Raw genomic sequence first — 26933 nt, forward strand, 5'->3', positions numbered from 1 at the left:
CGTCGACTTCCCCACTGTACATAGCCGCCCAGGCGGCACCCGCCACCCCTGCTTGCACCCCCTCCCCGCGCGCGCCGGCCTCCAGGCCGCGGCGAAGTTTCGTGTGAACATAAGTCCCTAAATACTAGTAGTGTTCTCAAGGTCCCCGAGCACGGTGCGCGACGACGGCTCCTCACACGGGCGCCCGCTGGAGCCAGGAGTCAAAGAGGTAGAGGAGCTCCCGGGGCTTGTAGCGCTTTAAGATTCAATTAGCCGCTGAATGACTGGGGACAAAAGGTTTCTAATGTAAAAAAAAGCCCGCTAGAGCTACCCGGGCGTCCGCGGCGTCCGCGGCGTCGCCGTCGTCGGCCTGGCAGAGGGCGACGCGGAGGCGCTCGGCCTCGTCCTCCGACGTCGCGCAGAGGAAGTGGAGCGCGGGCTTGGCGCCGAGGTGGTCCGCCGCGAGGTACGGCGCGACGCCGCGCGACCGCTTCGACCTCGCCGCGTCGGCCGGGGCCCCGTACGTTACTGGACGCCGTCGTCCGTCGCGAGGAGGAGCGGGTGCGCGAGGGGCGCCGGCGGCGCCGGCGGCGCCTCCGTGCGGACGACGAGGAAGAGCCCCGCGAAGATGGGCACCGCGCCGAGCGCGGGCCAGCCCGTCGGCGCGAGGCAGGCGTCGTCGTCGGCGGACGTCGCGCAGTTCGCGTAGGCGCCGGCGGCGAGGATGGCCGCCGTCAGCGCCGCGGCGACGACGGGCTGGACGACCGCGAAGGCCGAGACGAGCGTCGACGACGCGCGGCGCGTCGCCCAGGTCACGAGGCAGTAGGCGACGACGGACTGGCCCAGGACCCAGTAGGCCAGGGCCCAGAGGGCGCGCGCGGGCACGCGCCAGGCGCCGCGGCGGCCGCAGTCGTCGCAGACCACCGCGAGGAGCGGCCCGCTCGCGTTGACGACCGTCGTCGTCAACACCATGAGCGCCGCGGCGCGCAGGTAGGTCCGGAACGTGACGCTCACCGTCGGCGCGTCCGGCGCCGCGCCCTTGGAGAGAGGATCACGTACGCCGACGACGCCGTGCAGTTGACGAGGAAGAGCCCGTTCGCGGCGACGTAGCGAAAGCGCGACGCCGGCGCCGCCGACGACCGAGCGCCGAGCCCGACCATCGCGACGCAGCCGGCGAAGGCGCAGGCGACGCCGCAGGACCGCCGCCACGTCAACGGCTCGCCGAAGACGACGCGGCTCAGCGCGGCCGTGATGACGGGCTGCGTCGTCTGCCAAATCGACTGCGTCACCGCGTCCGACAGCTTGATCCCGGCGACGGTACCGATGCAATTCCGTGCGACGACTTCCAGTACGTCAACAACAACATCTGCCTCGAGTGCCCGACCGGCTTCACGTGCGACGGCGACACCAAGACGGCGTGCGCCGTCGACAAGTACGTCGACAACAACGAGTGCCTCGAGTGCCCGACCGGCTTCACGTGCGACGGCGTCACCAAGACGGGGGCTGATGGCCTTCGGGGCAATATGACCTTCCTCGGCGTCGACGTCGACACCGCGAACGCGAACAAGCCCGCCTTCGATACGACGATCGCGGGGATCGCGGGCGTGGACGAAACCTCCATCGTCGCGCTCTCCTTCGCTCCTTTTTCTTCCTTCTCATTCGACGACGTCACGCAGTGCTTCCTCGACGGCGGCGACTGCGCCTCGTGCTGCCCGGACTGCGACGACCTCTCTTATTCCCGGAAACAAAGTTCCGACAACTGCGTGTGCTACAGCGAAGTGTTGACGCACCCCGCGGACTATTTGGGGCTATATCTGGGCGGCCAGGGCTCTTGCGTGCACGTGACGTCGGCACTAGCCAGTTTTACACCCCCTAATAACCAACCCCGGGGGGGGGTGTTTGGAGGTACCGGTGACGACGTGATCGTGCTCGAGGGAGACTACTTCTCGGATATTTACGGCAAATCAGGCGAAGATAAGATCACCATCATTGGAAACGAGGCGAAGAACGTCAATGGCGACTTGCCCCGCGGCGAGCCGCAGACGCGCCGCTCCCTACCCCCCCCATCCCCTCCCCCTTTGAGAGATTTATCCCCAAGGGCTCCCGACGCCGCGTTCAGCGCGACGTCGCTGCCCCACGCCAACGGCCTCGCCAAGCCGCCGCGGCGCTCCACCACCGCGGGCCGAGCAAAACTCGCGCCCGCCGCCGATCGAGGTAACACTACGATTCGTTGCTCGACAAGCGGCAGCGCTTGCGTCGGTTGAACATGAGAAGCTCCCACCGTGCATCGCGAGGCCACGCGTGAGCCTTCGGCGAGGCGCGTCCGCCGCGCGCCATCCCCGGCACGGCGGGCCACGGCCGACGCGCTCGGCGCGAACACGCGATTGCGATCGTACTACTAGTAGTAAAGTTTTAGCCTTTCAAGAGCCTCCGAGTGCGTAGCGTCCCCGATCGAGAGCCAAGCTCCGCGGGCCGCGTCAGGAGCCGAGCTCCGCGCCAGGGACGTCCGGTAAGGTATAGTATCAATATCACCTAATAAAAAACTGAAATCCGGATTGTGTTTTATATCCTTGTATTTTTTTTGAAAAAAGTCAAAAGAAAGGTAAAAAGCGTTCAATTGGCTGTTTTAGTAAGGTGAAAAAGTGTAGAAATGGATGTTTTAGGAATACCCTAAAAAATCCACCCGGGCGAGAAAGCAGTACAAGCCGCCTCTATGCCTCTATGCCGCGGCCGCCTCGGCGCCCCCGGCCTAGGCCGCCGCGGCGACGCGCTCGTCGATGAGCGGGTCCGCGGAGACGCCCGTGGGCTTCGTCGACGCGGGCCCGTCGGCCCAGACGTAGTAGCCCTCGCCGTTCTTGCGGCCGAGCTTGTTCTCGGCGACCTTCTTGGCGAGGCTCGGCGGCACGGCGAAGGCCTGCTCCTCCGGGTAGTCCGCGGCCCAGCCGGCGAGGATCGAGTGGCACGTGTCGAGGCCGACGTAGTCCGCGAGCTGGATGGGCCCCATGGGGTGGCCCGCGCCGAGCATCATGGCCGCGTCGACGTCGGCGACCGTCGCGTCGCCGCGCTCGACCATGGCCAGCGCCGCGGAGATGTTCGGGATGAGCAGGCGGTTGACGATGAAGCCGGGCGTGTCGATGCACGAGACCGTCGTCTTGCCCGTCGCCCGGGCCCAGCCGTCGACGAGGTCGAAGACCGCCGGGTCCGTGTGGTCCGTCTTGACGACCTCGACGAGGCGCATGAGCTGCACGGGGTTGAAGTAGTGCAGGCCGACGAAGCGGTCCGGCCGCCCGCTCGCGACCGCCATCGGCGTGACCTTGAGCGAGCTCGTGTTGCTCGCGAAGATGGCGCCGGGCTTGATGCGGCCGCCGAGGTCCGCGTAGAACTTCGCCTTGACGCCCGCGTCCTCGACGATGGCCTCGACGACGAGGTCGCAGTCGGCGAGCGCGTCGACGCTGTCCGCGTACGAGAGGTTCGCCAGCGTCGCCGCGACGGCCGCGTCGGCGTCGAAGGCCGGGTCCTTCTTCGCCTTGCGCGCGTTGAGCTTCCCGACGCTCGTCTCGATGGCCCTGCGGCCGCTGGCGAGCACCTCGGCGTTGAGGTCCACGCCGATGACGGCCGTGCCCGCGGCGGCGGAGATCTGAGCGATGCCGTGGCCCATGAGGCCCATGCCCACGACGCCGACCTTGGCGATCTCGCCCACGGGCGGCGCGGAGCTGAAGCAGCGGCGCGAGAGGGACCGGAGGGCCATGGTGTCGTGCGGCGACTGGGGCGTCGGCGGCAGCACTCGGTACTCGAGCTCGAGGAAGACTTCAGGAGACTGTGGCAGAATTCTTACTGCTCGCTGAACTGCACAGTGTCGTCAATGTAGGCGTCCAGGCTCTCTACAGGCTCGACCTGGTCAACGTACCGCACGCACCCTACGCCACCTTATCGTCCCGACTCCCGTGGCTGCCCGTGCGCACGTCCACGGGCGGCGCGTCCAGCCGCGGGTCGCGCGCCGCGGCCGCGGCCCAGAGCGGCTCGCCGCGGAGCGCGCGCGCGAGCTCGCCCTCCAACGGCGCCAGCAGCGACACCGCCTCGCCGTCGACATCGTCGAGCGAGATCGCGAGGCAGTGCAGCGCCAGGCGATCCAGACCCCGCTCCTCGCGCCACCAGCGGTTGACCCTCGAGTCGCCGTGCTTCGAGTCGCCGATGACCGGCATCGACAGGTGCTGCGCGTGCCGGCGGATCTGGTGCGGCCGCCCCGTCGCCGGCGCCGCGATGCACAGCGTGCAGCGCGGCTCCTCCTGCGACGCGAGGTAGCGGAACACGGTCCGCGCGTCGCGCGGCGCGCCGTCGTCGCCCTTCACGGGCTTCTCGACGACGACGTCCGCGCCGCCCTCGCCGGGCCAGTCGCCGCCGCGCAGCAGGCAGAGGTACTCCTTCGTGCCCGCCGCGAGCGCGTCGTGCGCCTTGCCCGCCGTCGGCCCGTCGAAGCCGAAGAGCAGCGCGCCGGACGTCCGGTGGTCGAGCCGGTGCGCGGGAAACACCTTCCGCCGGAACTGGCGCTGGAGCTGCGTCGTCACGACGCGCCGCCGGCCCGTGTCCTTGTTGCGGTGCACGGAGATGCCGGCGGGCTTGTTCACGGCCACGAAGCGGTCGCTGTAGTGGAGCACGGGGATGCGCGACCCCAGCGCCATCAGGAGCGGCAGCAGCATCGCTGTTGCGTTGTGTGCTGCAGGCGGCGAGGCTGCGACCTTGTGTGCTGCAGGCGGCGCGACGGCGACGACTCCTGTGGCGCTGCCACGGGACGACGCCTGTGGCAATTGCCACTGGACGAGGACGAGGACCGAGGCGAAAATCAAGTGCCTCGAGCTTGGGACGCCTCTCGCGCCGTAGTCTCGCGCCTGTCCAGGCGCGCGCGCGCGGCCCGCGACGCGCCGCGCCCGGCGCGCCTAGCTAGCGGTATGAATCTGCTGCCGCTCGAAGCGACGACGAACGCAGAACCGAAGACGAAAAAGCCCCGGAAGAACTGCGACAAGAACCCGCTCGACGTCTACGGCCTCGGCGAGCAGGCCAAGTCCGGCCCGGTCTGGGGCGAGGCCAAGGGCCTCGCCGAGGCGCTCGGCCCGGACCCGGCGCTGCGGTCGCGGGCCGACGGCGACAAGGCGAAGCCCGCGGGCCTGCGGAACCTCGGCGCGACGTGCTACCTCGGGTCGCTCGTGCAGGTGCTCTACCACAACGTCGCGTTCCGCGAGCTGCTCTACAAGGCGGAGCCGCGGACGAAGAACGACGACGTCGACGTCGTCGGCGCGCTGCAGCGCATCTTCGCGGACCTCGAGACGGGCAAGCGGTCGTCCGGCGACGTGACGGTCCTGACGGACCTGCTGGGCCTCGAGGTCGCCGTGCAGCAGGACCCGCAGGAGTTCGGCAAGCTCTTCATGGCCAAGGTCGAGGAGTGCTGCGGCGCGGGGAGCACGAACTTCATCGCGGACCTCTTCCGGGGCCGGCAGCGGTACGTGACGACGTGCACGGTCTGCAAGAACGAGTCGACGCGCGACGCGTCCTTCGACGAGCTCGAGGTCGCCATCGCGGGCCGGCCGAGCGTCCAGGCCTGCGTCACGGCGCACGTCGGCGTCGAGTACCTCGAGGGCGACAACCAGTACCTCTGCGAGAAGTGCGGGCGCAAGGTCGACGCGGAGCGGCGCGTCGTCGTCACGCAGGCGCCGCCCGTGCTCAGCGTCCAGCTCCTGCGCTACGTCTACGACCGCGTGACCTGGGAGAAGAAGAAGCTCCGCGACGCCATCGAGACGAACGCGAGCATCGACGTCTCCGAGGGCGACGCGCTCGTGCCCTACGACCTCGCGGCGATGGTCCTCCACCGCGGCGAGTCCGCGCACGGCGGCCACTACGTGTCCCGGTGCCTCGACTGGCGGCGCGACGCCTGGTTCCAGTTCGACGACGACACGGTGACGTCCGCGGCGACGCCGAAGCCCGCGGACGCGTCCGACGACAAGAAGCGGAAGGCGCCGGCCGCGAGCAAGTCGTCCGAGAGCTACATGCTCGCCTACGTGCGCCGCGACTGGTTCGCCCAGCAGGCGTGCAAGAAGGGCGGCGCGGCGGCGCCGGACGCCGGCGGCGCGAAGCGCAAGCGCGGGGCCAAGCAGGGCCGCGCGTCGAGCCCCGCGAAGCCGCCGCCCGGCGCCGAGGAGCACGTCCACGACCTCGACGAGGCCCACGAGACGGAGATCGCGACGTGGAACAGCGCCAAGGACGCCCTGCAGTCGGCCGCCAAAACCCGGCGCGCGTCGTACGACGCGCACTTCGGGCGCGCGGGCGCGACGCCGACGCCGTGGCGCGATTCCGCGGCGACGACGGAGTTCGTGGGCGGCATCGCCCTCCTCGAGACCGAGGCCCTCGCCGCGTGGGTGAGCGGCAAGACGCCGGCCAAGGCCGTCGACAAGGGCTCCGCCGGCGCGTCGTCGTCGGCGGCGCCCGAGGTCATCGTCGTCGACGGCGACGACGACGACGGCGACGACGCCGCCGCCGCCGCGGACGCGGCGCCGTCCGTGGGCGCCGTCTTCGACGGCGAGACGCCCGAGCGCCTCGCGAAGCTCCGGCGCCTCGTGCGGACGCCGCGGCTCTGCGCCCACCGCAAGCTCGACCCGGCCGCGCTGCCGCGCTTCAAGGTCCTGCGCCGCGAGGTCTACGACGGCGTGCTGGCGGACCTCTTCTGCGGCTGCGCCCCGGAGGTCGACGTGACCCTCGACGCCGCCAACGCCTTCTGCGCCGAGTGCGTCGAGGACGGCCGCGCGCGCGACGCCGAGGCCGAGGAGCTCCGCGAGCGGTACCGGGCGCTCCACGCGCGGCTCGTCGACGTCGAGGCCGCGGCGAAGCGGGGCTGGGACGCCGAGGGCGAGTACCTCGTCGCCAAGGGCTGGCTCCCCGAGCTCAAGAAGCTCGGCGCGCCGCCCAAGGACCGCAAGTCCGGCGGCCGGCAGCGCACGCTCGCCGACTGCGGCGTCGGCGCGCCCGCGAGCGCGGGCGACTGCAACCGCTGCATCGTCTGCGACCACGGCGGCCTCAAGCCCAAGACGCGGGGCAAGCCCGTCGCCGTCGACGCCGCGACCTGGCGCGAGATCCTCGCGCTCTTCCCGGCGTCGGTCGAGGTCCGCGTCGGCGCCGTCGAGTGCGCCGCGTGCGCGGGCGCGCGCGAGGCGCAGAGCGCGCAGAACGACGCGCGCCACGACGAGCTCGAGGCGCACCCGATCCTGCGCAGCCTCCTCGACCGCGGCACGGGCGACCGCAAGAAGACGCGGTCGCGCGGCGGCGTGGACGCCGCGCGCGCGGCGACGGACGACGCGGCCGCGGCGTTCGGCGTCCTCGCGCCGCGCCCGCCCCTCGACGCCGCGGCGCCGCGCCGCCCCCGCGAGTGGATCGTCGCGCGCGTCGCCGCCGGCGAGGACGAGCCCTTCCCGAGCCTGCGGCTCGTGCCGCGCTTCTGGCTCGCGCGGTGGCGCGCGTACCACCTCGACAAGGGCCCGCGGCCGCCGCCGCTGCCGGACGCGCGGGCCGCCCTGGCGCTGCCGTCCGGGCTGATGACGGTGCCCCTCTGGCTCGACCGGCTCCTCCGCCTCTCCGCCGGCGCGCTCGGCTCGCGGGGCGACGCGGCGCGCGCGCGCGGCGACGACGCCGCGGCCGTCGCCGAGGCCCTCGAGACCGCCGCGACGACGGACGACATGGTCCGCGACGCCGTGCGCGAGTCCGCCGGCGGCGCGTCCGAGACGCTCGACGGCCTCGCGGCCGCGACGGGCGGCGAGAACGAGCTCCACGAGGCCGTCGAGGAGGCCGAGTGGGACGCGCTCCGCGCGCGCTACGGCGACGACGAGTCGGACGCGCTCCGCGTCTACGGCGCGGACGACGCCTCGTGGACGACGGACCCGGCGTTCTGCCCGAGCCACGCCGCGGCCGCGAACCTCAAGTTCGAGAGGGACCGCGACGAGTACGGCGACGCCGCGATCCACGTCGCGCGCCTCGGCGCGACGGACGCGCCGCCGCCCGTCGAGGACGAGGTCGAGGCGCGGCCCGACGACGGCGACGACGGCGACGGCCGCCGGCGGCGGTCCCAGCGCGCGTCGACGCGCGTCGCCGCCGCGCCCGCCGTCGAGACCGTGCGCCTCGCGTCGAACGACCGCGTCGGCCTGCTGCTCCTCAAGCTCTGCGAGGCCTTCCCGGAGATGATGGAGGGCGAGAAGAAGCGCAAGCGCGGCGGCAAGGCCCTGGCGCTCTACCGCCGCGGCGGCGCGGTCCTCGACGCCTTCGACGCGACGCTGGAAAAGTGCGGCGTCCGCGCGCGCGACACGCTCTACGCCAAGGTCGTCGACGGCGACGGCTCCGTGCCCGGCGCCGCGACGCTCGACGACCTCGTCGCCTACGCCGCCACGGCCCGCGCGCCGCCCCACAGCAAGCGGGGCAAGCAGGAGCGCGAGGCGGAGACGGGCTTCGCGGGGACGATGCTGGGGAGCTCGTCCGCGCCCGCGGCGCCCATCGACGTCGACGCCGAGTCGGACGACGACGGCAGCGGCTCGGCCTAAGGGTGTCTCTAGAGCGGCGTGTCTCTCTCGACGCGATCGTCCACGCCGCGGACGCCCGAGTCGCGTATGAAATTTGTGGCTCGAGGATCTATCGTTTCGAGGTGCCTAAATGAGCCGCTCAGCGAAGCTCGCGACCGAGACGACGCGGAAGTCCCAGTACGGGAGGCCCGCGCTAGACTAGCTCTTCTTAAAGAAGCTCCGGGCGCTCTTCTCGGATTTCGCGAGCTTCGCGGCCTCGCGCCTCCGCCGCTCCTCGTCGAGCTTCTCCGCGTCGCCCCAGCGCCGGTCCGCCTGGACCTCGAGGTCGCGCCGCAGGTAGAGCTTCATGGGCCGCCAGGTCGGCTGGCGCGGGTTGGACCGCTCGACGCTCGCGAGGCACTTGAGCGTGTTTTTCGGGAGCAGGTACGTCGCCGCCGCGTCGCCGGAGGGCACGAGGTCGTAGGAGCTGCGCGCCTTGTGCTCCGCGCAGACGCGCACGGCGAAGACGCGCTCGAGCGTCGCGTCGAGCGGGCCGCCGCCGCAGACCTCGCAGCCGGCGCAGCCCGGGCCCTCGGTCCTCCGGCGCTTCGCCTCGGCCTCCGCGGCCTCCGCGGCCCGGCGCTTCTTCGCCGCGAGTTTCTCGAGCGCGGCGGCCTTGTTCGCCGCGGCGCGTGCGCGCGCGGCGTCGTCCATGGCGGGTTTTGGTGGTGTGGTTGCGGGCGCCGCGGCTTCTTGTTTGCTTGGCGAGGGCTCGGCCGGAGCCGCGTCAGGCTCCATCGCTCTTCGATCCGGTTCCGCTGGCGCGGCCATGTCGGCCATGTGTGAGAGCGGCGGCGGTGCACGCCGACGTGCGCGCCTCCGCCTTCGAGCGCGCGCGCGCAGATGGAGCGCAGATCACTGAGACGAGAGAGCTCGATGAGAGGTGCAGCCGATGTTGATCGACTCGGTGCCGTGCAATATCATCCTGGGGACGGGGCGCTGATGGTGGGCTACCTCGGTGTGTGAAAACCGGGTCTCGGAGCGCGGCGGCCATGTCGCTCACGCACGCGAAGAACAACGTGTGGACCTGCGAGTCGTGCAACTGCAAGACGAACCCCGTGCGCGCCGTCGAGTGCGCCATCTGCGGCACGGCGGCCCCGAAGACGAAGTTCGGCCGCAAGGCCCACGGCAGCTACGTGCTCGTGAGCCTCAACAACGCGAAGCGGCGCGCCTTCGCGCGCGTCTTCGACCTGCGCACGGACACGGTGCTCACGGAGGAGCTGCCCGCCGCCGAGGAGCTCGACGACCGCGTCGCCGTCGCGCTGCGTACGGCGCTCGACGCGGGCTACCAGGCCAAGGTGCGGCACGAGAAGCACCGGCGGCACTCGACGGCCCAGACCCTGGCGAAGCGCGTGCACCGCGAGCGCGAGGCCGAGGAGAGCCGCGCGCGCGTCACGGGCGACCTCTTCGCGCAGGTCGCGGCCGGCGCGGAAATCGACCGGCGAGCCGGGACGTCGGGGCCGCGCTTCAGAGTTCTCTCGCTCGGTCACATCGATTTGGCTGATCTTTCGACGAATCGATGGCTCTCGTCGAGTTCTCGAAGCACACACGACGCGCGCGCGTCGAACCCGTCGCGCGCGCGCCCGCGGACGTCGGGTCGAAGCTTCGAGGTCCGCGCAGGTCATGGCGCACGACCGGAGCCAGGCGAACGTGCAGCGCATGCTCGGCCAGCAGAGCGACATGCGGCGGCGCATCGAGGCCATCGCCGTGGAGCCGGACCTGCACTCCTACGACGACGACCCGCGGAGCCGCTACGCGTCGTCCGTCGACGAGGACGAGGCGCGCGTGCTCATCGACGCGGGCGCGGCGGCGCGCGCGGCCATGGTGCCCTGCACGTGCTGCGAGCGGCCCTACCGGGCGCGCGCCATGCTGGGCGTGGCCTCCTTCCACGCCGTCGCCGAGTGGCGGCGGCGGCGCGGCGCGGACATCCCGCGCGGCGACGCGCGGCACGGCATCACGAAGCGCTACGAGGGCGTCAAGCTCTGCGTCTTCTGCACCCAGTTCTTCGACGACGAGTTCTGCGACTACGTGCGCATCTCCGGCGACGCCGCCGTCGTCGACGACCCCGTGCTGCGGCTCGCCAAGGGGCCCGAGGTCGAGATCGCGCGGCCCCACAAGGGCGAGGCGCAGCGCGCCGTCGGCGTCCTGGGCCTCGCGGCGGCGGCGGCGGCGGCGGGCGCGCACGCGCGGGGCGTGCCGCTGCCGCCCGTGGCGTCCGCGCGGCCCGCGTCGACGCTGCGCCAGCGCATGGCCAAGTCGGAGCTCCAGATGCGCGCGAGCCAGCCCCTCAAGATGGACCCCTGGGGGTCGCACCTCGCGGCGCACGAGACCCGAAAGCCGCCGAAGCCGCTCCCCGCCATCGCGAAGAAGGACCCGGCCGTCGAGCTCTCGCGGTCCGCGCCCTCGCTCGGCGACGCCGCCGCGGCGCCGAAGCGGCGGAAGCCGCCGAAGAAGGCGCGCTTCGCGGAGCCGCCGCGGGCCGCCGCGCCGCCGCCGGCCGCCGACGCCGCGGCGGACCACCGGGTCCTGGGCGCGCGGCTCACGAACTCCGGCGCCTTCGGCCGGCCCGCGACGCCGCGCGCGCCGCGCGCGGCGACGCCGCCGCCGCTCCGGGGCCGGGGCCGGCCCAAGCCCGAGCGCGCGGTCCGCGACTCCTGGGCGGGCCAGGCGCCGCACGACGCGCGCCGCGACCCCGGCGCCCCGGAGCCGCCGCCCTCGCCGTCCTACAAGGCCGTCGACGACGCGTCCAACGTCTACGTCGTCTCGAAGCGGCGGCGCGCGCGGAAGCGGGCGCCGTACGCGCGGTCGACCGCGCGGCCGCCCGTGCGGCCCGACGCGCTCCTCGCCGACCGCGCCCAGCGGTCGTCCATGCAGAACACGGACGGGAGCCGCGTGCCCGACGCGAAGAGCCGCTTCACCGCGGCGGCGCAGCCCCACTTCTTCACGGAGACGGACGGCGGCCTCGCGAAGCCCCGGCGGCGGAGGAAGAAGGAGCCGGGCCCGGAGGACCACGACCACGTCGAGCGCAACGCCCGCGCGTCCTGGGCGGGGCAGAGGCCCCACAACTTCGACGCGGACGCGCCGCGCGCGCCGTCCATCTACGGCGACGGCAAGCGCGTGCCCGAGCCCAAGACGCGCAACACGGCCAAGCACGTGCCCTTCATGTTCACGCACGACACGCTCGCCGAGCCCACGCAGCGCCGGGCGAAGCACCGCGACAAGAGGACCATGCACAGCGCCGCGTTCCGCTAAGGCCTCGGCGTACTCTTACTCGGCGCCGGCGGTCCTCGGGGCCCGCCGGCGCGTCACGCGCGCTAGCCGTCGAGAGCGACGTGGTCCGTGTTCGCGCGCCGGCAGTGCTGGCAGCGCACGGACGCCGCGGCGACCTCCGCGCCCGCGCCTCAGCCCATGAACGCGACGGCCGGCGGCTTGTAGCCCGGGCAGGCGTCCGGCTCGCTGCGACACCGGCCCCGGAGCACGCCCTGGAAGTCGCGGTGCCAGGCGGCGGGCTCGCAGACCTTGGCCGACACGTAGCCCCGGCAGCTCTCGCCGAAGCCGTTCTTAGGGCCCGACGCGAGGACACGCAGGCGCGGGGCGCCGTCGGCGGTCCGCGGCGCGCCGTCGACCGTCGCGTCGGACACGAACACGGCGTCGCGCTCGAGGACGCGGACCTGCGGCGAATCGAGCGCGACGCCCTCGCGGACCATCGCCTTCTTGGCTTTGATCGTGTAGCGGTATGCAAGTTCAGTTTCGCAAGATTCGTCGACCAGGGATGCCATTAGCGCTTGAGCTGCTTGGATGCCCAACCGAGCGGAGACCAGGGCGGCAGCTCCTTATAATAGGTGGAATAGGACGCGACGGCGACGATGTCGACGGTGACGAGCAAAGCCAAGAGCTCGGCAAAAATGCCTCGTCTCATGCGACGATGTCGACGGTGACGAGCAAGGCCAAGAGCTAGGCAAAAACGCCTCGTCTCATGCCGCAGCTCTCCCAAGTCAAGGTGAAGTAAAGATGCTGTCGAAGAACCCAAATTACGCCCGCAGCGGCGCGTCCCGCTCGAGGCCGCGGAAGAGCTCCGGCCAGGTCGCGCCGTTGCGTTCGAAGCCGGATTTGAAGACGACGTCGTCCTGCGCGTTCGTCTTCTTGAGGATGTTCGAGAGGCCGACGGAGGCGAGCGGCTTCGCCGTGTCCGCGTCGTAGCACTCGAAGGTCGCGTCCTTCGCCGCGTCGGCCGCGAGGCTCTCGACGCAGATCGCGGCGACGTCCGCGCGGGCGATGCGGCCGCTCTTCGTGTCGCCCTGGTTGAGCTCGAGGAGCGCGACGCCCTTGGCCGCGTCCTCGGTGAGGCCGCCGGGCCGCACGACGGTGTAGGCGCACGAGGCGCTCGACGCGTAGAGGCGCCGGACGGCGTCCTCGCCCTTGATCTTCTCCTCCATGATCTTGCCGAAGACGTTGAGGAAGAGGTAGACGGGGCTCGACGGCTTCGTGACGGCGCCCGACCTGGGCAGGAAAAGGGTGCGAAATTCCCGACTTCAAAGGCTCCTATCTCGGTCGATTTCTGCTCGTATCGGCTAATTTTTGGACGAGCGATCATATCTCGGAGCGCTCTCGAAGCGTGGGTGCTGTTTCCGAAACGCGCGCGCGCGGAACACTCACGTTGAAGCGACGTTGAATCACCCTTTTCCAGCCCTGCGCCCGACGACACGACGACCAATCGAGGCACGCCGCCCGCGAGGCAGGCCTCGGCCACGTTGACGAGGCCCGCGTTGTCGACGGCCGCCGGCGCGCCGCCCTGCTTGGACGCCGACGCCGCGAAGATGACGGCCGCGGCGCCCTTGACGGCGGCGTCGCACTGGCCGCGGTCGACGACGTCGCACGGCTTCGTCGAGAGCAGCTTCGACTCGAGGCCGAGGTCGTTGCCGCTGCGCGTGCAGGCGACGACCGGCGTGCTCCTCGCGAGGAGCGCCTTGACGCACTCGGAGCCCGTGCGCCCGTTGGCGCCGATGACGACGACGGGCGCAGCCGCCGCCGCGCCGGCGGCGCCGGGAAGGAGCGTCGTGCCGACGACGCCGCGCAGCAGGCTGCGGCGCGACGGAGCACTCGTGGCGCGCTGCGACGGAGCCGTCATGGCCGCCGCAAGGTGCAGCTGCATGGCTAGCAGCGCGGTCACGGCTGCGGCAAGGTGCAACTGCATGGCTAGCAGCGGAGCCATAAAGGAAGCGCGGGCCATCGTCTCCCGAGCTTTTAGATCGGGCAAGTTGCAGTCGATATTACCCTTTCAAGCAAGCGGGTATGCGGCGCCGGCGCAATTAGAATGGGCAACGCGCTGCCCGGCGCGCAGCGGAAGCTCGTGGTCCTGGAGCAGGATCCGCTGACGTGGCGCCTCGAGCACGTCGTCGACATCCGGAAGCGCTTCATCGCCGAGGGCTGGGACCCCGGCGTCAACCGGGACCAGCTCTCGCAGCTGGTCCAGCTCGTGCTGCCGGACCCGACGCACGACGTCGTCGAGGAGGTGCTCTGGCAGCGCTTCTTCGACGCGGCGCACCGGATCCCCGAGGACGCGCCGAACGAGGTGAACATCTTCGAGTTCTTCGCGGGTTTGGCGGTCGTCTGCCTCGCGGCGTTCGAGGAGAAGGCCGCGTTCGCGTTCGACCTCTTCGACTTCAACGGCGTCGGCAGCCTGAGCTACGTCGAGTGCATCGTCATGCTCTCCACGTTCCTGAGCGGGACGATCTGCTTCGTGCGCCGGGGCGCGAGCCCGTCGGACGAGAAGCTCGAGGCGCACGTGAAGCACGCGTACGAGACCATCGGCAAGCAGCCCCACGAGCGCCTCACCAAGGAGGAGCTCCTCGAGTACTACGGCGTGCGCATCATCGAGCTCTGCGAGGCGCGGGGCATGGACGAGTGCGACACGCCCATGGTGTTCCTGCTGTGCTACGACCTCGTGAACATGAGCATGCTCGACGACGGGCCGTCGACGAAGGCCGTCGTCCTGAATTCCGAGGACATCGGCTTCGACTAAGCGTGGGTTACGCCGCGGGCCGCACCATGCCGATGTAGGGATGCTCGCACGCGTCGCCCGCTTTCGTGCGCATCTCCTCCCGGCCCGCGACGGCGAAGCCGTAGCGCGCGTAGATGTCCGGGTTCCGCGGCCCGCACGTCTCCAGGAAGCACGGCAGGCGTTCGCGGTCCGCGATGGCCACCGCCGCGCGCATGAGCTTGCCGCCGACGCCCCGGCCCTGCGAGCCGGGGTCCACGGCGACCGCGCGCACGTAGACGTGCGGGCCGGGCGCGTGCGCCTTGTGGAGCCGCTCGCTGGCCTTCGTCAGGGCCGCGAGCCGCGTATTCTTGTCCGTGTTCGTGTATGTCGCCGCCGCTCCTTTCGGAAAGCCCGTGCGGGCGAACGCGGCGGGGAAGAGGCACGGGCCGTCGACGGGCTTCCCGCGGTAGATCATGAGGCACGCGACGCCGACGAGGTCGCCGTCCGCGCCGCGGCAGGCGACGATCGCGCCCTTCCGGCCGGCGGCGAAGGACTCCTCGACCAGATAACGCATGATCCAGGCGAGCGCTTCCTGGCCGCGCGCCGGACTCTCCCACGTGCCGCCGCTGCACCACTCAAAGGCCAGCTCGGGCGGCGTCGTCTCCGTCCCGGCGAAGGAGCGGCCCAGCACCGCGCTCGCCTCCCTGGCCGCCGCGGGCGTGCGCTGCAGGCATTCGACGTCGCGCAGGTCGCCGACGTCCTGGACCTTGCTGCTCGCGCAGCAGCCCATTCTACAGCAATCTCGCGCTGCACATCGCGACAGGAGAGATCGTTTGGCAGGGACCCAAGGTCGACTGCAAAAAGAAAATTGGACATCGTGGGCAAGCCCTGTGGCTGAGGTGCTCTCACACTGCGCCCGACGCCCGCTAGGCGACTTCGGCGCGCGCCATGTGCTCGCCGGAGAAGCGGGACCGGGGCCCCGTGCACCCGGTCGTGCTCAAGGACGCGACGCACCGGAAGAACTCGCTGAAGGTCAGCGTGCCGGCCAAGTGGCTGCGGGGCCCCTGCGCGCGGCTCCTCGAGCCCTGGGCGAAGCACACGGGCGACGGCATCGAGACGCTGCGCCTGCGGAGCGGGGCGGCGCCCGGCGCGCCCTGCGTCGACGACGTCGCCATCGAGGCGATCCTGGGCGCCGCGGGCGGCGAACCGCCGGCGCTCTTCGTCGCTCGGAAGATGGCCTGCGAGATCGCGCCGGCCGCGGGGCCCGGCGGCGACTCCGAGGCGGCGGCGCGGCGCTACATGGCCGACGGCCTGCTGACGGAGGCCGAGCGGGCCTACCGGCGCGTCGCGCGGTCCGGCGGCTCCGAGGCCGCGGCCGAGAGCGCGCGCGACGCGCGCGACGCCGCGGGCGAGCTCAAGCGGGCCGAGCGGTGCGCCAAGAGCCAGGATTCGCTGGAGAAGACCGTGGAGGGTTTAGAGTTGGGCCGGTCCGTGCTCCGGCGCTGCCCGAACTCGCTCCGCGCGGCCGAGGTCGTCGCGGGCTGCGCGGCCACCCTAAAGCTCTGGGACGAGGCGGCCGCGGTGACGCTCGCGGCCTGCTTCGGGTCGCGCGAGGCGCGGCCCGACGGCACGGTGCGCGAGTTCGACGCCGCGGGCGACGGCGTCGCCGCCGGGGCGCTCCAGCGGCTCTTCGCGTCGCGGCGCGGCGGCGCGGCGGCCGTCCGGAGCCTGAGGTTCGCGACGCGGTACCGCGAGTCCGAGGCCTACTGCGTCGCCTGGGCGAAGCGCCAGGCGGACTGCAGCGCCTTCTGCAGCGAGCAGCGCCACGTCGCCGCGGAGCTCCGGCGCCTCGACGACGGCGCGCGCGCGGCGCTCGACGACGCGTCGGCGGTCCGCGTCGCCAAGGCCTCGCGCATGTCCGAGTCCGCGGCGAGCCGCGACGCGGAGCTGCGGCGCGACGAGCGCTCCATCGCGGCGAAGGTGCTGGAGTTGCGCGAGGCGGCCATCGCCCTCGACGGCGAGAACGCCGCGCTGCGGCGCCTCAAGGCGTCCGCGCTCCGCTCGCTCGGCCGGGCCGGCGAGGCCGCGGACGCCTGCGACGCGGCGCTCCAGCTCTCGCCGCGCTGCCCGCGGGCGACGCTCCAGCGCGCGCGCTGCGTCGCCGCCGCGGCGCGCGCGCGCCTCCGGGAGACGTATTTCCACGACAGGGAGAGCGCGGAGCGCGCCGAGACGCCGTTCTGCTTCTCGAACCCGTCGTCGGGCGCGCCCCGCGTCGACGCGGAGACGCAGCGCGTCGACCCGGACCGGCCCATGGCGGCGGCCACGTCCGCGCTCGCCGCGGACACGCGCGTCCGCGCGCTCTGGGCCAAGGCGCTCCGCGACTACGACCGCTACCTCCGGCTCATGGGCCACGACGTCGACCTCGACGGGGCGAAACCGCCGGCCGGCAATCAGGCGTCCGACGGCGTCTTCACCTTCAGGGGCGCGAAGATGTCCGCGCCCGCGGGCGAGAAGGCGCGCGAGGGCAGCTGGCTCCGCGTCGTGCTCCACGAGCGCAAGGCCCTCAAGGCCGACATCGCCGCCGCGGAGCGCGCGGAGGTCCGCCAGCGCGCGCTCGAGGCCGAGCGCCTCGAGCGCGAGCGCAAGGCCGCCGAGGCGCGCCGCCGCGCGGCCGAGGGCGCGCGGAAGCCGCAGCGCGAGTGGGACCGCGACAAGCTCCGGGAGCAGAAGGACCCCTACGAGGTCCTCGGCGTCCAGCGCGACGCGACGGACGCGCAGATCAAGAAGGCCTTCCGCTCCCTCGCCCTCCGCTACCACCCGGACAAGAACCCCAACGAGTCCGAGAACGAGAAGTTCAACGACATCAACGCGGCCTACGAGCTCCTCTCCGACCCGGACGCGAAGAAGCACTACGACGCCTACGGCGACTGACGCCCGTCGCATTTTAACCGCCGCGATTCGGGATTTCTCGGGGCAGTGCGGCCGCGTCGAGGCCGCGTCGCTCACGTTGCGTGGGGACTGCCTCAGGAAGTTGATGTTCATGTTGAGCGAGCCTTGAGGCCGGGGTGCCTAGCTAGCAGCCGACCGACGAGCGCAGCAGCGACGCCGACGTCGTGCGCGCATGCCGGAGATGCCGGAGCCGTCGCAGAAAGTGCTCGTGCGCGAGCCGCTCCTCAGCGTCATCGACTCCGGCGACGTCGCGGGCCTCGCGCGGCTGGTGCGGAACGACCCGACGCTGGACCTCGCGCAGCCCTACGACGACTTTCGCACGCCGTCGCTCGCGCACCGCGCGCTGGAGCTCGGCCACACGCACCTGCTGCGCTGCATGCTCGCGACGCGCCCCGAGCTCGCGCTGGCGCCGGGACTGCACGGCGCGTCGCTGACGCACCTCGCGGCGCGCCGCGGCAACGTCGACGCCGTGTCGCTGCTGCTCCGCTACGTGGGCCGGGCCGCGCTCGACGCGCCGGACCAGCTCGGCTGGTCGCCGCTGCACGACGCGGCGATGGAGGGGCAGTTCGCCGCGGTGAGGTACGTCGCGAGGCGGGGCGCCGACGTCGGCCTCGAGACGCGCGACGGCCAGACGGCCGCGGAGCTCTCGCGGACGTCGGGCTGCCGCGACGCGGTCGCCATCGCCGACTGGCTCGAGGCGGTGGTCCGGGCCGGCGGCGTCGGGCCGTTCCTCGCCGCGGAGAAGTTCCCCTGGGTCAAGCTCCGGTGGCTCGCGGAGCGGCGCCGCGCGGCGCCGTCGCTCGTCTACGGCCCGCAGTGGCTCGCGCTCGCGACCTTCGTCGTGCCCGACGACGCCGGCGGCGACGACGCGAAGCGACGGCGGCACCTGCCCAAGGACCTGCTCCCGCTCGTGCTCCGGTACCTCTACTAGGGCGACGCGAGCGGTGTTAGGGGCCCCTAGCGCGTCTCCGGGCGCAGGGCCGTCTGGAGGGGCGCGAGCTTCGTCGCCGCGCCCTGGCCCGTGACCTCGAGCGTCTCCGCGGAGCACGCGGAGGACCCGTCGTCGCGGCCGCGGCGGCTCCGCGGCTTCTTCGCGTGCGTCGGGGGCTCGCCGAAGAGCTTGCCGCTCTGCTCCACGGGGAGCCAGGGCCGCGCGTGGATGCGGCGCGTGATGGGCGCGATGGCGTGGCGCCGCCTCCGCAGGTCGACCTTCTTCTTCGCGCCGAAGAGCGGCAGCTTGTCCCACGAGCTCGCGGCGCTGTTGCCCCGGCTGTCGTAGAGGCAGGTCGTGGAGATGCCGTAGCGGTTCGCGTGGGCGACGGGCCCGCCCGTGCGCTTGCTCCGCTCCTGCTCGCGCGCCCGGCGCCGCTCGGACCGCGCGCGCCGCGCCGCGTCGCGCTTGACCAGCGTCATCTCACTGAGGATGGACGCGAGCGAGTTCTCGTCCCAGAAGGGCTCGCGGCTCTGCTCGTCCCAGCTCAGGGCCGCGGGCGCCGTGATGGGCCGCCGGCCGGACCGGCTCGCGGCCGCCGACCCGGCCTCCGACGGCGTCGCGGCGCCCATGCGGCTCGCCCAGGGCGGCGACGCGCCCCGGACGCCGCCGGAACCGCCCGGCTGCCCCCCGAGGGGGGCCAGCCCCGCGCCGCCGGGCCGCTCCGCCCCCAGCGTGCCCGCCGCCGCCGCGACGACCGCGGCGTTCGGTCCGGAGGCGCTTCCAAAAGCTCTGCGAGCTAGCGCTCGGCGGTTAAGTCTAAGGTGACGGCAATTACACGCGGGCCGCCGCACCGTTACCTTAAAAACCTTTACCCCGCCGCGGCCATCGCGCGGAGCGTGGCCCGGGGCACGGGCGCGCGGAGGGGCTTGGAGTAGAGCGCGTCGACCGTGGCCGCGACGCGCGCCTTCATGGCCTCGCCGTCGTCGCAGAGGACGGCGGCGATGAAGCGGTAGACGGCCGCGTAGAGGCGCGGCTCGTCCGCGGCGAGCGCGTCGATGCGCTCGAAGGAGACGCTGTAGAGGTAGCAGGGCTCCATGGCGAGGAAGACGCCGACGGACCGGCGCCGCGTCGCGAGCTCCTCGCCGCCGATGATGGACCCCGGCCCGAGCTCCGCGAGGCGGAACGCGACGGCGCGCCGCGTCCGGGGCCGGTCGTCGACGAGCAGGCGGCCGCCCGTGGACTGCTGCGGGTCGTGGCGCACGTTGATGCGGCCGCGCGCGACGACGTAGAGCGCGTCGTGCCGCGGGTCGACGGCGTCGCCCGCGGAGGACCGGCTCAGGAGCTCCTGGCCCCGGGGCAGCTCGCACGCGCGCGCGACGCTTGCGAGGCCGTCGAGCGCCCCGAGGAGCGCGTCGCGGTCGCGGTCCAGCAGGGCCGTGCGCCGCAGCGCGAGGCGCACCGCGCCGCCGAAGGAGAGCTCGCTCGGCTTCGGCCGCCGCGCGAGCGCGCGCGCCGCGACGTCGCGCAGCAGCCGCGCCTCGCAGTCGCCCAGCGCCGCGTCCAGGTCCAGCGCCAGCTGGAAGAGCCCCGCGCCCGCGCCGCGCTTCCGCAGCGCGGCGACGACGTCGTCGTGCGCGCCCGCGACGTACAGCGCGGGCGCGCCGCCGCGGGCGCGCGTCGCGGCGACCGCGCGGCCCGCCGCCAGGAGCGCGTCGATGGCCGACGCGTCCGCGCCCGCCGTGTGGCTCAGGTCCAGCACGGCGAAGTGCGCGCCCTTGGGCTCCGGCCCGAGCCACGCGCGCACGTAGTCGAGGAGCCGCCGCCCGTTGCCGAAGAAGAGGAACCCCTGCACGACGAAGACGCCGACGCGATCGCCGTAGACGTCGAGGTGCCGCGCCTCGCGGGGCTCGCGCTGCACGTTCGACCGGAACGTGAGCGCCGTCGCGACGAATTTCACGACCGGCGCGCGCAGCGACGCGACCGCGAAGAGGACGACCGCCGCGCCGAGCCCCGCCGCGAGGCCGACGGCGACGCCGCGGCAGCGCACGACGACGACGATGAGCGCCGTCACGCCCCAGCGCTCGCTCCGGGGCAGCGACGCCGCTTCTCGCACGAGCCACGCGTCGACCATGCCGACGCCCTGGCCCGCGACGAGCGCCGCGTAGACGAAGCGGGGCACGAGCGCCCGCGCGGCCGCGAGCGGCGACCGGGGGAGCGCGTAGGCCGCGAGCGCGAGGCCCGCGGCGACCGCGCCGGGCACGCGCGACCGCGGCGACGCGCGCAGACCCTTGGCGATGACGCTCAGCGACACCTGCTGGCCCAGCGTCGCGCCGGAGACGAGGCCGCTCGCCACGCCCGCGACGCCGAGCGCCGCGAGCTCCGCGGCGTCGTCGTCGCCGCCCGCGTCGCCGCCCGCGTCGCCGCCCGCGAGCGCCTGGCGCATCGCGCCGGCGACGACGGGCGCCTTGAGGATGGCCAGCGCGACGACGGCGACGAGGGGCTGCAGCGCCCGCGACGCCGCGTCGAGCGCGCGCCGCCGCCGCCGCGCGTCGCCGAGCGCCGCCGCGACGCCCGCGGCCGCGGCCGCGGGCGGCGGCCAGGGCGTCGCCGTCGCGCGCGCGTCGAGGCGCCAGGCGCCGTCGTCGACGCCGGGGACGACGCGGATAAAGGCGTGCCAGGCGAGCGTCGGCGCCGCGACGGTCAGCGCGAGGCGCCACTCCGCGGCGAGCGCGTACCTTTTCCGCAGGCCGACGTCAAAGGCGACGAGCGCCGCCGCGAGGCCCGCGGGCGCCAAGGCGCCGCCGCCGGGCCGCGCGAGGACGAACGCCGACGCGACGAGCTCCGCGCCGATGGACGCCAGGAGCCCGCAGACCACGGGGAAGGGCAAAAAGTCCGCGAAGCGCAGGAGCCGGTACTTGGCGAGGACGACGAGGCCGACGCCCGTCAGCAGCGACGCGGCGGAGAAGCACGCGACGACGACGGCGAAGGCGTCGTCGTGGTCTGTTGGCTGGCGTTTATAATCGTCGTAGGCCTCGCCGACGGCGCTCGCGACCTCGCAGAGCAGCGGCGCGACCGCGAGGTCCGGCCCGAGGGGCATCGCAAAGTCGACGCGCTGCGCGAAGACGTAGGGCGCGCCGACGAAGTACCCCAGCGCCGCGACCTGGGCGAGGTCGCCGCTCCGCGGCCGCAGGAACCCGCCGCCGCGGCTCGTCGTCGTCGTCGCGAAGGCCGCGCAGAAGACGGTCACGAAGAAGAAGCACACGGCGCCGACGCCCGCGTCGCGCAGCATACTCGCCGCGCGGTCCGCCGCGGACCGCCGCCGGCTGCCCTCGGCGCCGGCGACGGCGTCGACGAAGGAGCTCGCGCGCCGCCGCAGCGACGGCTCGCGCGCGAGCGCCGTCGTCTCGACGGGCTTGACGGGCGTGAACGCGCTCGACAGCGAGAACACGTTCGGCGACAGCGGCGCGCGGGCCCGCGACGCGAGGTCGCCGTCGCTCAGGCTCCCGCTGCGCTCCTCGCGGGGCCGCAGCGGCGTCCGCGGGTCGCGCGGATCCGTGGGCGCGTCGTTGATGAGGAGGATGGCCGTCTCCGGCGACGACGGCGCGCGCTCCAGCGGCGCAAAGGTCGTCGCCGGGAGCGGTGCAAAGGCCGCGGCGAGCGGCGACGCCTCCGGCGGCTCGAAGGCCGCGAGCAGCGACCGCGCGCCTTTGCGGCGCGAGGCACTCTCCATGCCGGGGCAGCCTCGTGGCGAGGTTTCTGGATGAAGTGGCGCCGTTGGTCTTCGGTCCAAATTTCAAGTCAAGCCGCTCGGCGAGAATGGTAACAGTCTTAGCGGCGACGCGCGCTGGGCGCCGCCGCGGACGGGGAGGGAGCGGCTCTTTGGGGGAGGGGGGTGCCCCAGCGCGCGCCGTCGGGCGGCGGCGCGCGTGGGTGGACGATCGAGGAGGCGAGAGTGGGCGGACGGCGATATCGGTGGTCCCGGGCGGGGTGGTCGCGCCGCGCGCGCCGTCTCCGGCGCGGCGTCTGCGTCCCGCCGCGGGCGACGGCCGGCCGGCGCGCTTAGATCACGTCCTTGTCGAGGTCGTCGAAGAAGGGGTGTTGGAGGGCCGCCTTCGCGCTGATGCGCTCGTTCGGCGCGTACTTGAGGCACTGGTCGAGGAGGTCGAGGCCCTTCGCGTCGAGGCCCGGCGCGAACTTGGCGAGGTTGAGGCGGGGCCAGGCGGGGAAGAGGCTCTGGTAGTCGCGCAGGTTGGCGACGCCGGGCCACATGTTCTCCGTCGGCGTGCCGAGCACGCGGAAGATTTTGAAGAGCTCGTCGATCTCGCAGTCGCCGGGGAACATGGGCTTCTTCGTCACCATCTCGACGATGATGGTCCCGATGGCCCACATGTCCATGGGCGGCGCGTAGGTCTGGGACCCGAGGAGGATCTCCGGCGGTCGGTACCAGAGCGTCACGACCTCGTGCGTCAGCGGCCGGATCGGCGGGCAGAACGCGCGCGCGAGGCCGAAGTCCGCGATCTTCAGCACGCCGTCCTTCGTCACCAGCAGGTTCTGGGGCTTGAGGTCCCGGTGCATGCACCCCCGCATGTGGCAGAAGCTCAGCCCGCGGAGCATCTGGAGCGTGTACGACTTCACGAGCATCGGGTCGAGCGGGCCGTCGCAGCTGTCGAGGAACCGCTTCAGGTCCTTGTCCAGGAACTCGAAGATGAGGTAGAGCCGGCCGTCGTTCTGCAGCACGTCCTTGAGCGACACGATGTTCGGGTGCTGCAGCTCCTTGAGGAGCGAGATCTCCCGGAGCGCCGTCGACGGCATGCCCTCGTCCTCGAGCTCGAGCCGGATCTTCTTCATCGCCACGAAGTCGCCCGTGATGCGGTCCTTGCCCTTGTAGACGACGCCGTAGGCGCCCTCGCCGTGGGACTGGCCCTTCTCGACTTTAGAGTAGCGCTCCATGACGCCTACGTCGGTTCGGATCCCGGTACCGCTCGGCGCGCGCGCGCGCGGAGCCCCCGACGCCCCGCCGCCGCCGCCACGGGACGTCGTGGGGTCGGGTGGGTCGAGCGGGGCGTTCGTGCGGCGGGCCGGGGGCCGGGGACCGAGCTCTCTCCCGCGACGAGGTCGGAGGGGGGGTTCGGGAGTGACGTCTCGGCGCGCGCGCGCGAACGCCCCAGCGCCGCCCCGCCGCCGCTGCCACGCGAGTCCGCGGGTTGCGGCCCGCCCGTCGCCGTGAGTGCGGGGCGCGGCGCGGAGTTACAGGCGTGTAAGCCGCGACCCGCGGCCGCGTCGAATCCACGTCGCCCGCTCGCAGCGTGCGCCGCCGTTTCGAACGCAGCGTCGCCGCCAGCGGACGTCTCACGGTTTGGGCAGGTCGTGGCAGCAGCGGTAGGCGGTCTGGGGCGGCGTAGGGGCCGCGCGCGGCGTGTCGGATGTGGTGGCGCACCTTGGCGCAGCTCGCAGCTCAAATGATAAACGACCTCGTCAACTTTGTTTTTTGTGTGATTGTTGTAGTTCAACATAGGCAGGTCGTCGCCGTCACCCGTCTCTCCGCCGCGCGCGTCCCCCCGTCGCGTGGCCGGGCATGCCGCGCCGAATTGCGAAACGGCGAGACAGCCTGGCGCGTACTCGCACGTGCGGAACCTGGCCGCCGCGCGATTCTCGCCTCAGGGCCTCCGCTGGGGTGAGACCGTCGGTGACTTTGTTTTTTGTCGAGGCTCGTGTAGCCTCCGCGCGCCAACATCGCCGGTCCAAAACACAGAGCTCTCGGTAGATCGCGAGGCCGCCGCGCGCGACAGCACTTAGCCGACCTTTACTCGCGTTGAAGGCGAGCGAGGCCGAGCGCTCTCACACGCTCGAGTCCTCGCGCTCTCGCACCGACCGCCGCGCTGCGCGTGCATCACACACCTACCGACCGCGGCGTGCAATCGACACACCATGTCCGCCTTCGAGTCCGAGGGCGTGCAGAAGGCACTGAGCTTCCTGTGCCTGGCCATCTTCGGGCGCCTCATCAAGGGCCGCTTCAGCAAGCCCATGGTCGCCGGCGTCCAGAAGCTCATCCTCGACGGCATGCTGCCCTGCGTCATCTTCAAGGCGCTGTGCTCCATCAAGCTCGACGCGTCGCTGCTCAAGTGGCCGCTCATGGGCGCGGTCTTCGTCGTCGCGCAGCTCGCGGCGTCGGCGCTCTGCAGCTCGCTCGTCTTCCCGGGCGACCGGCTCGCGGCGCCGCGGCGGTCCGCGCTCGCGGAGCTCGGCACGTCGGCGCCGGGCCTGAGCGCCATGGTCTTCGTCAAGGAGTTCGTCGGCGACCACGCCGCGGGCCACGCGGCGCTCTTCGACCTGCCGACGAAGCTCTACCTCATCTTCGCGCTCCCGAAGCTCCTCCGCGCGGCCGGCGGCGGCGGCGGCGGCGCCGCGGGCGGCGCGTCGGCGCTGGGCCTGCTCAAGGACCCGCTCAACGTGAGCATCGTCGCGGGCCTCGCCTGCGCCGTGTCGGGCACGGCGTTCGCGGACCTCGCGTTCGTCGGCAAGGCCATGACGGCGCTCGCGTCCGCGCAGACGCCCGTGCTCTTCCTGCTCATCGGCATGAAGCTCAAGTTCGAGGGCGCGACGCCCGCGGCCTGCGTCGTCCTGCTCGTCGGGCGCCACGCGGCGAACTACGCGTGCTTCGCGGGCTTCGTGGCGGTCCTCGGCCTCGCGGGCGACGACGCGCTCACGGCGCTCCTCATGGTCCAGGCGGCCGTGTCCGTCGTCGGCTGGAGCCAGATGGCCAAGGCCTCCGAGGCCGGCGTCGCGGGCTACAACCTCGACTTCGCCTTCGACATCGTCGGCTACTCCATGCCCCTCACGATGCTCCTCCAGACGCTCGCGTGCCTCTCGGACCCGGCCCAGGCGACGGCCCGCGCGGCGACGGTGCTGCCCGTCGCCGGCGCCGCGCTCTTCGCCGTCGGATTCCTCGCGATCAAGTCGTCGGTGCAGGACCCCGCGGCGTGGGAGAAGAAGGCGGACTAGGTGCACCGTTAACGTTATGGAAGACTTCAATCGACAGCGCGCAACAATCACAACGTCGGGGCTGCATTCGACGCGCTTCCCAACACGCCGAACAAAATACTCCAACGTTCCCCCGCGTGCCCCCGGGTCGCCGCCATGAAGACGGGCCGCGTCGTCGGCCTGCGGTGGCTCCCGCAGGAACTGCTCCTCGAGGTGCTCGCCTTCGCGCCGATGCGCTCCTACGGCCGCCTCGCGGCCTGTTCGGGCTTCCTGGAGCGCCTCGTCCGGGAGCACGCCGACTGGACGGCGTGCTACGCGACGCTGCGCGGCGGCGCCCCCGACGACGACGACGCCTGCGGGGAGGACGGCGTTGTCGAGCGCGCCGCGGCGCCGGGGACGGCGCGTTCGAACCCCGGCGGCGTTCGAACCCCCCCCCCGCATTCCCTCGCAGGCGCGCGAAGCAGGCCTTCGCCCTCATGGACCTCGTGCACGACCCGCGGCGGCGCCTGCGCGTCGTGTCGCAGACGCTGCCCGGCGCCTGCCGCCGGGGCTTTGCGGTGACGGCGCTCGCGGCGCGGCGCGACGGCGCGCGGCGCGGCGACGAGACGACGCTCCTCGCCGTCGACGCCGCGGGCGAGGCGGCCATCGCGTCCTGGTGGTCCTGCGACGACCGCACGGCCGAGGACGAGGTCGTCGGCGCGCGCGGCGGCGGCGCCGCGCGGCTGCCGTCCTGGAGCCCGAACTGGTGGCGCCTCTTCGACACGCGCGCGCGCGGCCGGTCGAACCGCGTGCGCTTCTCCGAGCTCATCTGGGGCGAGGACGCGGGCTACGGCGTCACGGCCTTCACCTGCGGCTACGACGGTCTCGCCTTCGGCGTCTTTCTTACAGTTCCTTTTCCGACGAGCGAGCCCGTCGCAGGCAAGGTGCGGCGCCACGCGGTGAGCGACGGCACGTTCCGCATCCTCGGCGCGCGGCCCCTCTTCGACGTCGGCGGCCCGGGGGGCACGCCCGCGTGGTCCGTCGCGGCGTCGCCCGGCCTGCCGCACCTCCTCGCGGCCGTGGGCAACGGCGCGGTCGAGCTCCGCGACGTGCGCGCGCCGGGCAGCAAAAGGGTGATTCAACGTCGCTTCAACGTGAGTGTTCCGCGCGCGCGCGTTCCGGGAAAAGCATCCACGCTTCGAGAGCGCTCCGAGAGATGATCGCTCGTCCAAAAATCAGCCGAAACGAGCGGAAAACGACCGAGATAGGAGCCTTTGAAGTTGGTAATTTCGCACCCTTTTGCTGCCCAGGTGCGCGCGCCGGACCGCGTGCGGGGGTTGCGCGTCGGCGCGCACGCCGCCGGCGGCCGCGTCGTGTCGCGGAGCGTCGCGCTGTCCGCGCCGTTCCTCGCCGCGGGCGCCGCCGACGGCGTCGCGCGCGTCTGGGACCTGCGCAAGGCGCCGCGCGACGACCCGCGCCAGCGGCCGCTGCTGCGCGTTTCTACCGCGTCTACGCGCCTTGTCGTCCCCGCGCCATCGCC

General features: G+C 72.6%; 9 protein-coding genes across 9 annotated transcripts in view; 7 read left to right on the forward strand and 2 right to left on the reverse strand.

The window, feature by feature from the left end:
* The window catches only part of AURANDRAFT_72267 (hypothetical protein), a gene marked incomplete at both ends in the record, with an annotated part of 6665 nt that extends 4422 nt beyond the window's left edge, over positions 1-2243 (forward strand). Inside the window, one exon of the mRNA XM_009041710.1 lies at positions 1281-2243. Coding sequence (XP_009039958.1) covers positions 1281-2243 — 963 coding nt within the window. The remainder of the gene's footprint in view (positions 1-1280) is intronic.
* A 436-nt stretch (positions 2244-2679) lies between these two features.
* On the reverse strand, positions 2680-3693 carry AURANDRAFT_60274 (hypothetical protein; the record flags this gene model as incomplete). The annotated part of the gene is made up of 1 exon (XM_009041738.1): positions 2680-3693. A coding segment is annotated over one exon (965 nt), but the record flags the coding sequence as incomplete, so codon positions are not given.
* Positions 3694-4925: 1232 nt separating this feature from the next.
* AURANDRAFT_30997 (hypothetical protein) lies at positions 4926-5930 on the forward strand (the record flags this gene model as incomplete). The annotated part of the gene is made up of 1 exon (XM_009041711.1): positions 4926-5930. A coding segment is annotated over one exon (1005 nt), but the record flags the coding sequence as incomplete, so codon positions are not given.
* A 3632-nt stretch (positions 5931-9562) lies between these two features.
* AURANDRAFT_66538 (hypothetical protein) lies at positions 9563-11822 on the forward strand (the record flags this gene model as incomplete). Its single annotated transcript, XM_009041712.1, has 2 exons — positions 9563-9985; positions 10191-11822. 2 exons carry the CDS (start codon positions 9563-9565, stop codon positions 11820-11822), a joined length of 2055 nt encoding a protein of 684 aa, XP_009039960.1.
* A 2062-nt stretch (positions 11823-13884) lies between these two features.
* On the forward strand, positions 13885-14592 carry AURANDRAFT_66539 (hypothetical protein; the record flags this gene model as incomplete). Its single annotated transcript, XM_009041713.1, has 1 exon — positions 13885-14592. The coding sequence occupies one exon, from the start codon at positions 13885-13887 to the stop codon at positions 14590-14592; it is 708 nt and encodes a 235-aa protein (XP_009039961.1).
* A 2688-nt stretch (positions 14593-17280) lies between these two features.
* On the forward strand, positions 17281-17475 carry AURANDRAFT_17128 (hypothetical protein; the record flags this gene model as incomplete). Its single annotated transcript, XM_009041714.1, has 1 exon — positions 17281-17475. A coding segment is annotated over one exon (195 nt), but the record flags the coding sequence as incomplete, so codon positions are not given.
* Positions 17476-22492: 5017 nt separating this feature from the next.
* Positions 22493-23383, reverse strand: AURANDRAFT_31094 (hypothetical protein; the record flags this gene model as incomplete). The annotated part of the gene is made up of 1 exon (XM_009041737.1): positions 22493-23383. One exon carries the CDS (start codon positions 23381-23383, stop codon positions 22493-22495), a length of 891 nt encoding a protein of 296 aa, XP_009039985.1.
* Positions 23384-24361: 978 nt separating this feature from the next.
* Positions 24362-25435, forward strand: AURANDRAFT_66541 (hypothetical protein; the record flags this gene model as incomplete). The annotated part of the gene is made up of 1 exon (XM_009041715.1): positions 24362-25435. The coding sequence occupies one exon, from the start codon at positions 24362-24364 to the stop codon at positions 25433-25435; it is 1074 nt and encodes a 357-aa protein (XP_009039963.1).
* Positions 25436-25645: 210 nt separating this feature from the next.
* Positions 25646-26933, forward strand: part of AURANDRAFT_66542 (hypothetical protein) — a gene marked incomplete at both ends in the record, with an annotated part of 3197 nt that continues 1909 nt past the window's right edge. Inside the window, 3 exons of the mRNA XM_009041716.1 lie at positions 25646-25722; positions 25866-26547; positions 26704-26889. Of these exons, the coding sequence (XP_009039964.1) occupies positions 25646-25722; positions 25866-26547; positions 26704-26889 (945 nt within the window). The remainder of the gene's footprint in view (positions 25723-25865; positions 26548-26703; positions 26890-26933) is intronic.

The sequence above is a fragment of the Aureococcus anophagefferens genome, assembly GCF_000186865.1.
Source record: "Aureococcus anophagefferens unplaced genomic scaffold AURANscaffold_23, whole genome shotgun sequence".
In the NCBI taxonomy this organism is placed as follows: Eukaryota; class Pelagophyceae; order Pelagomonadales; family Pelagomonadaceae; genus Aureococcus; species Aureococcus anophagefferens.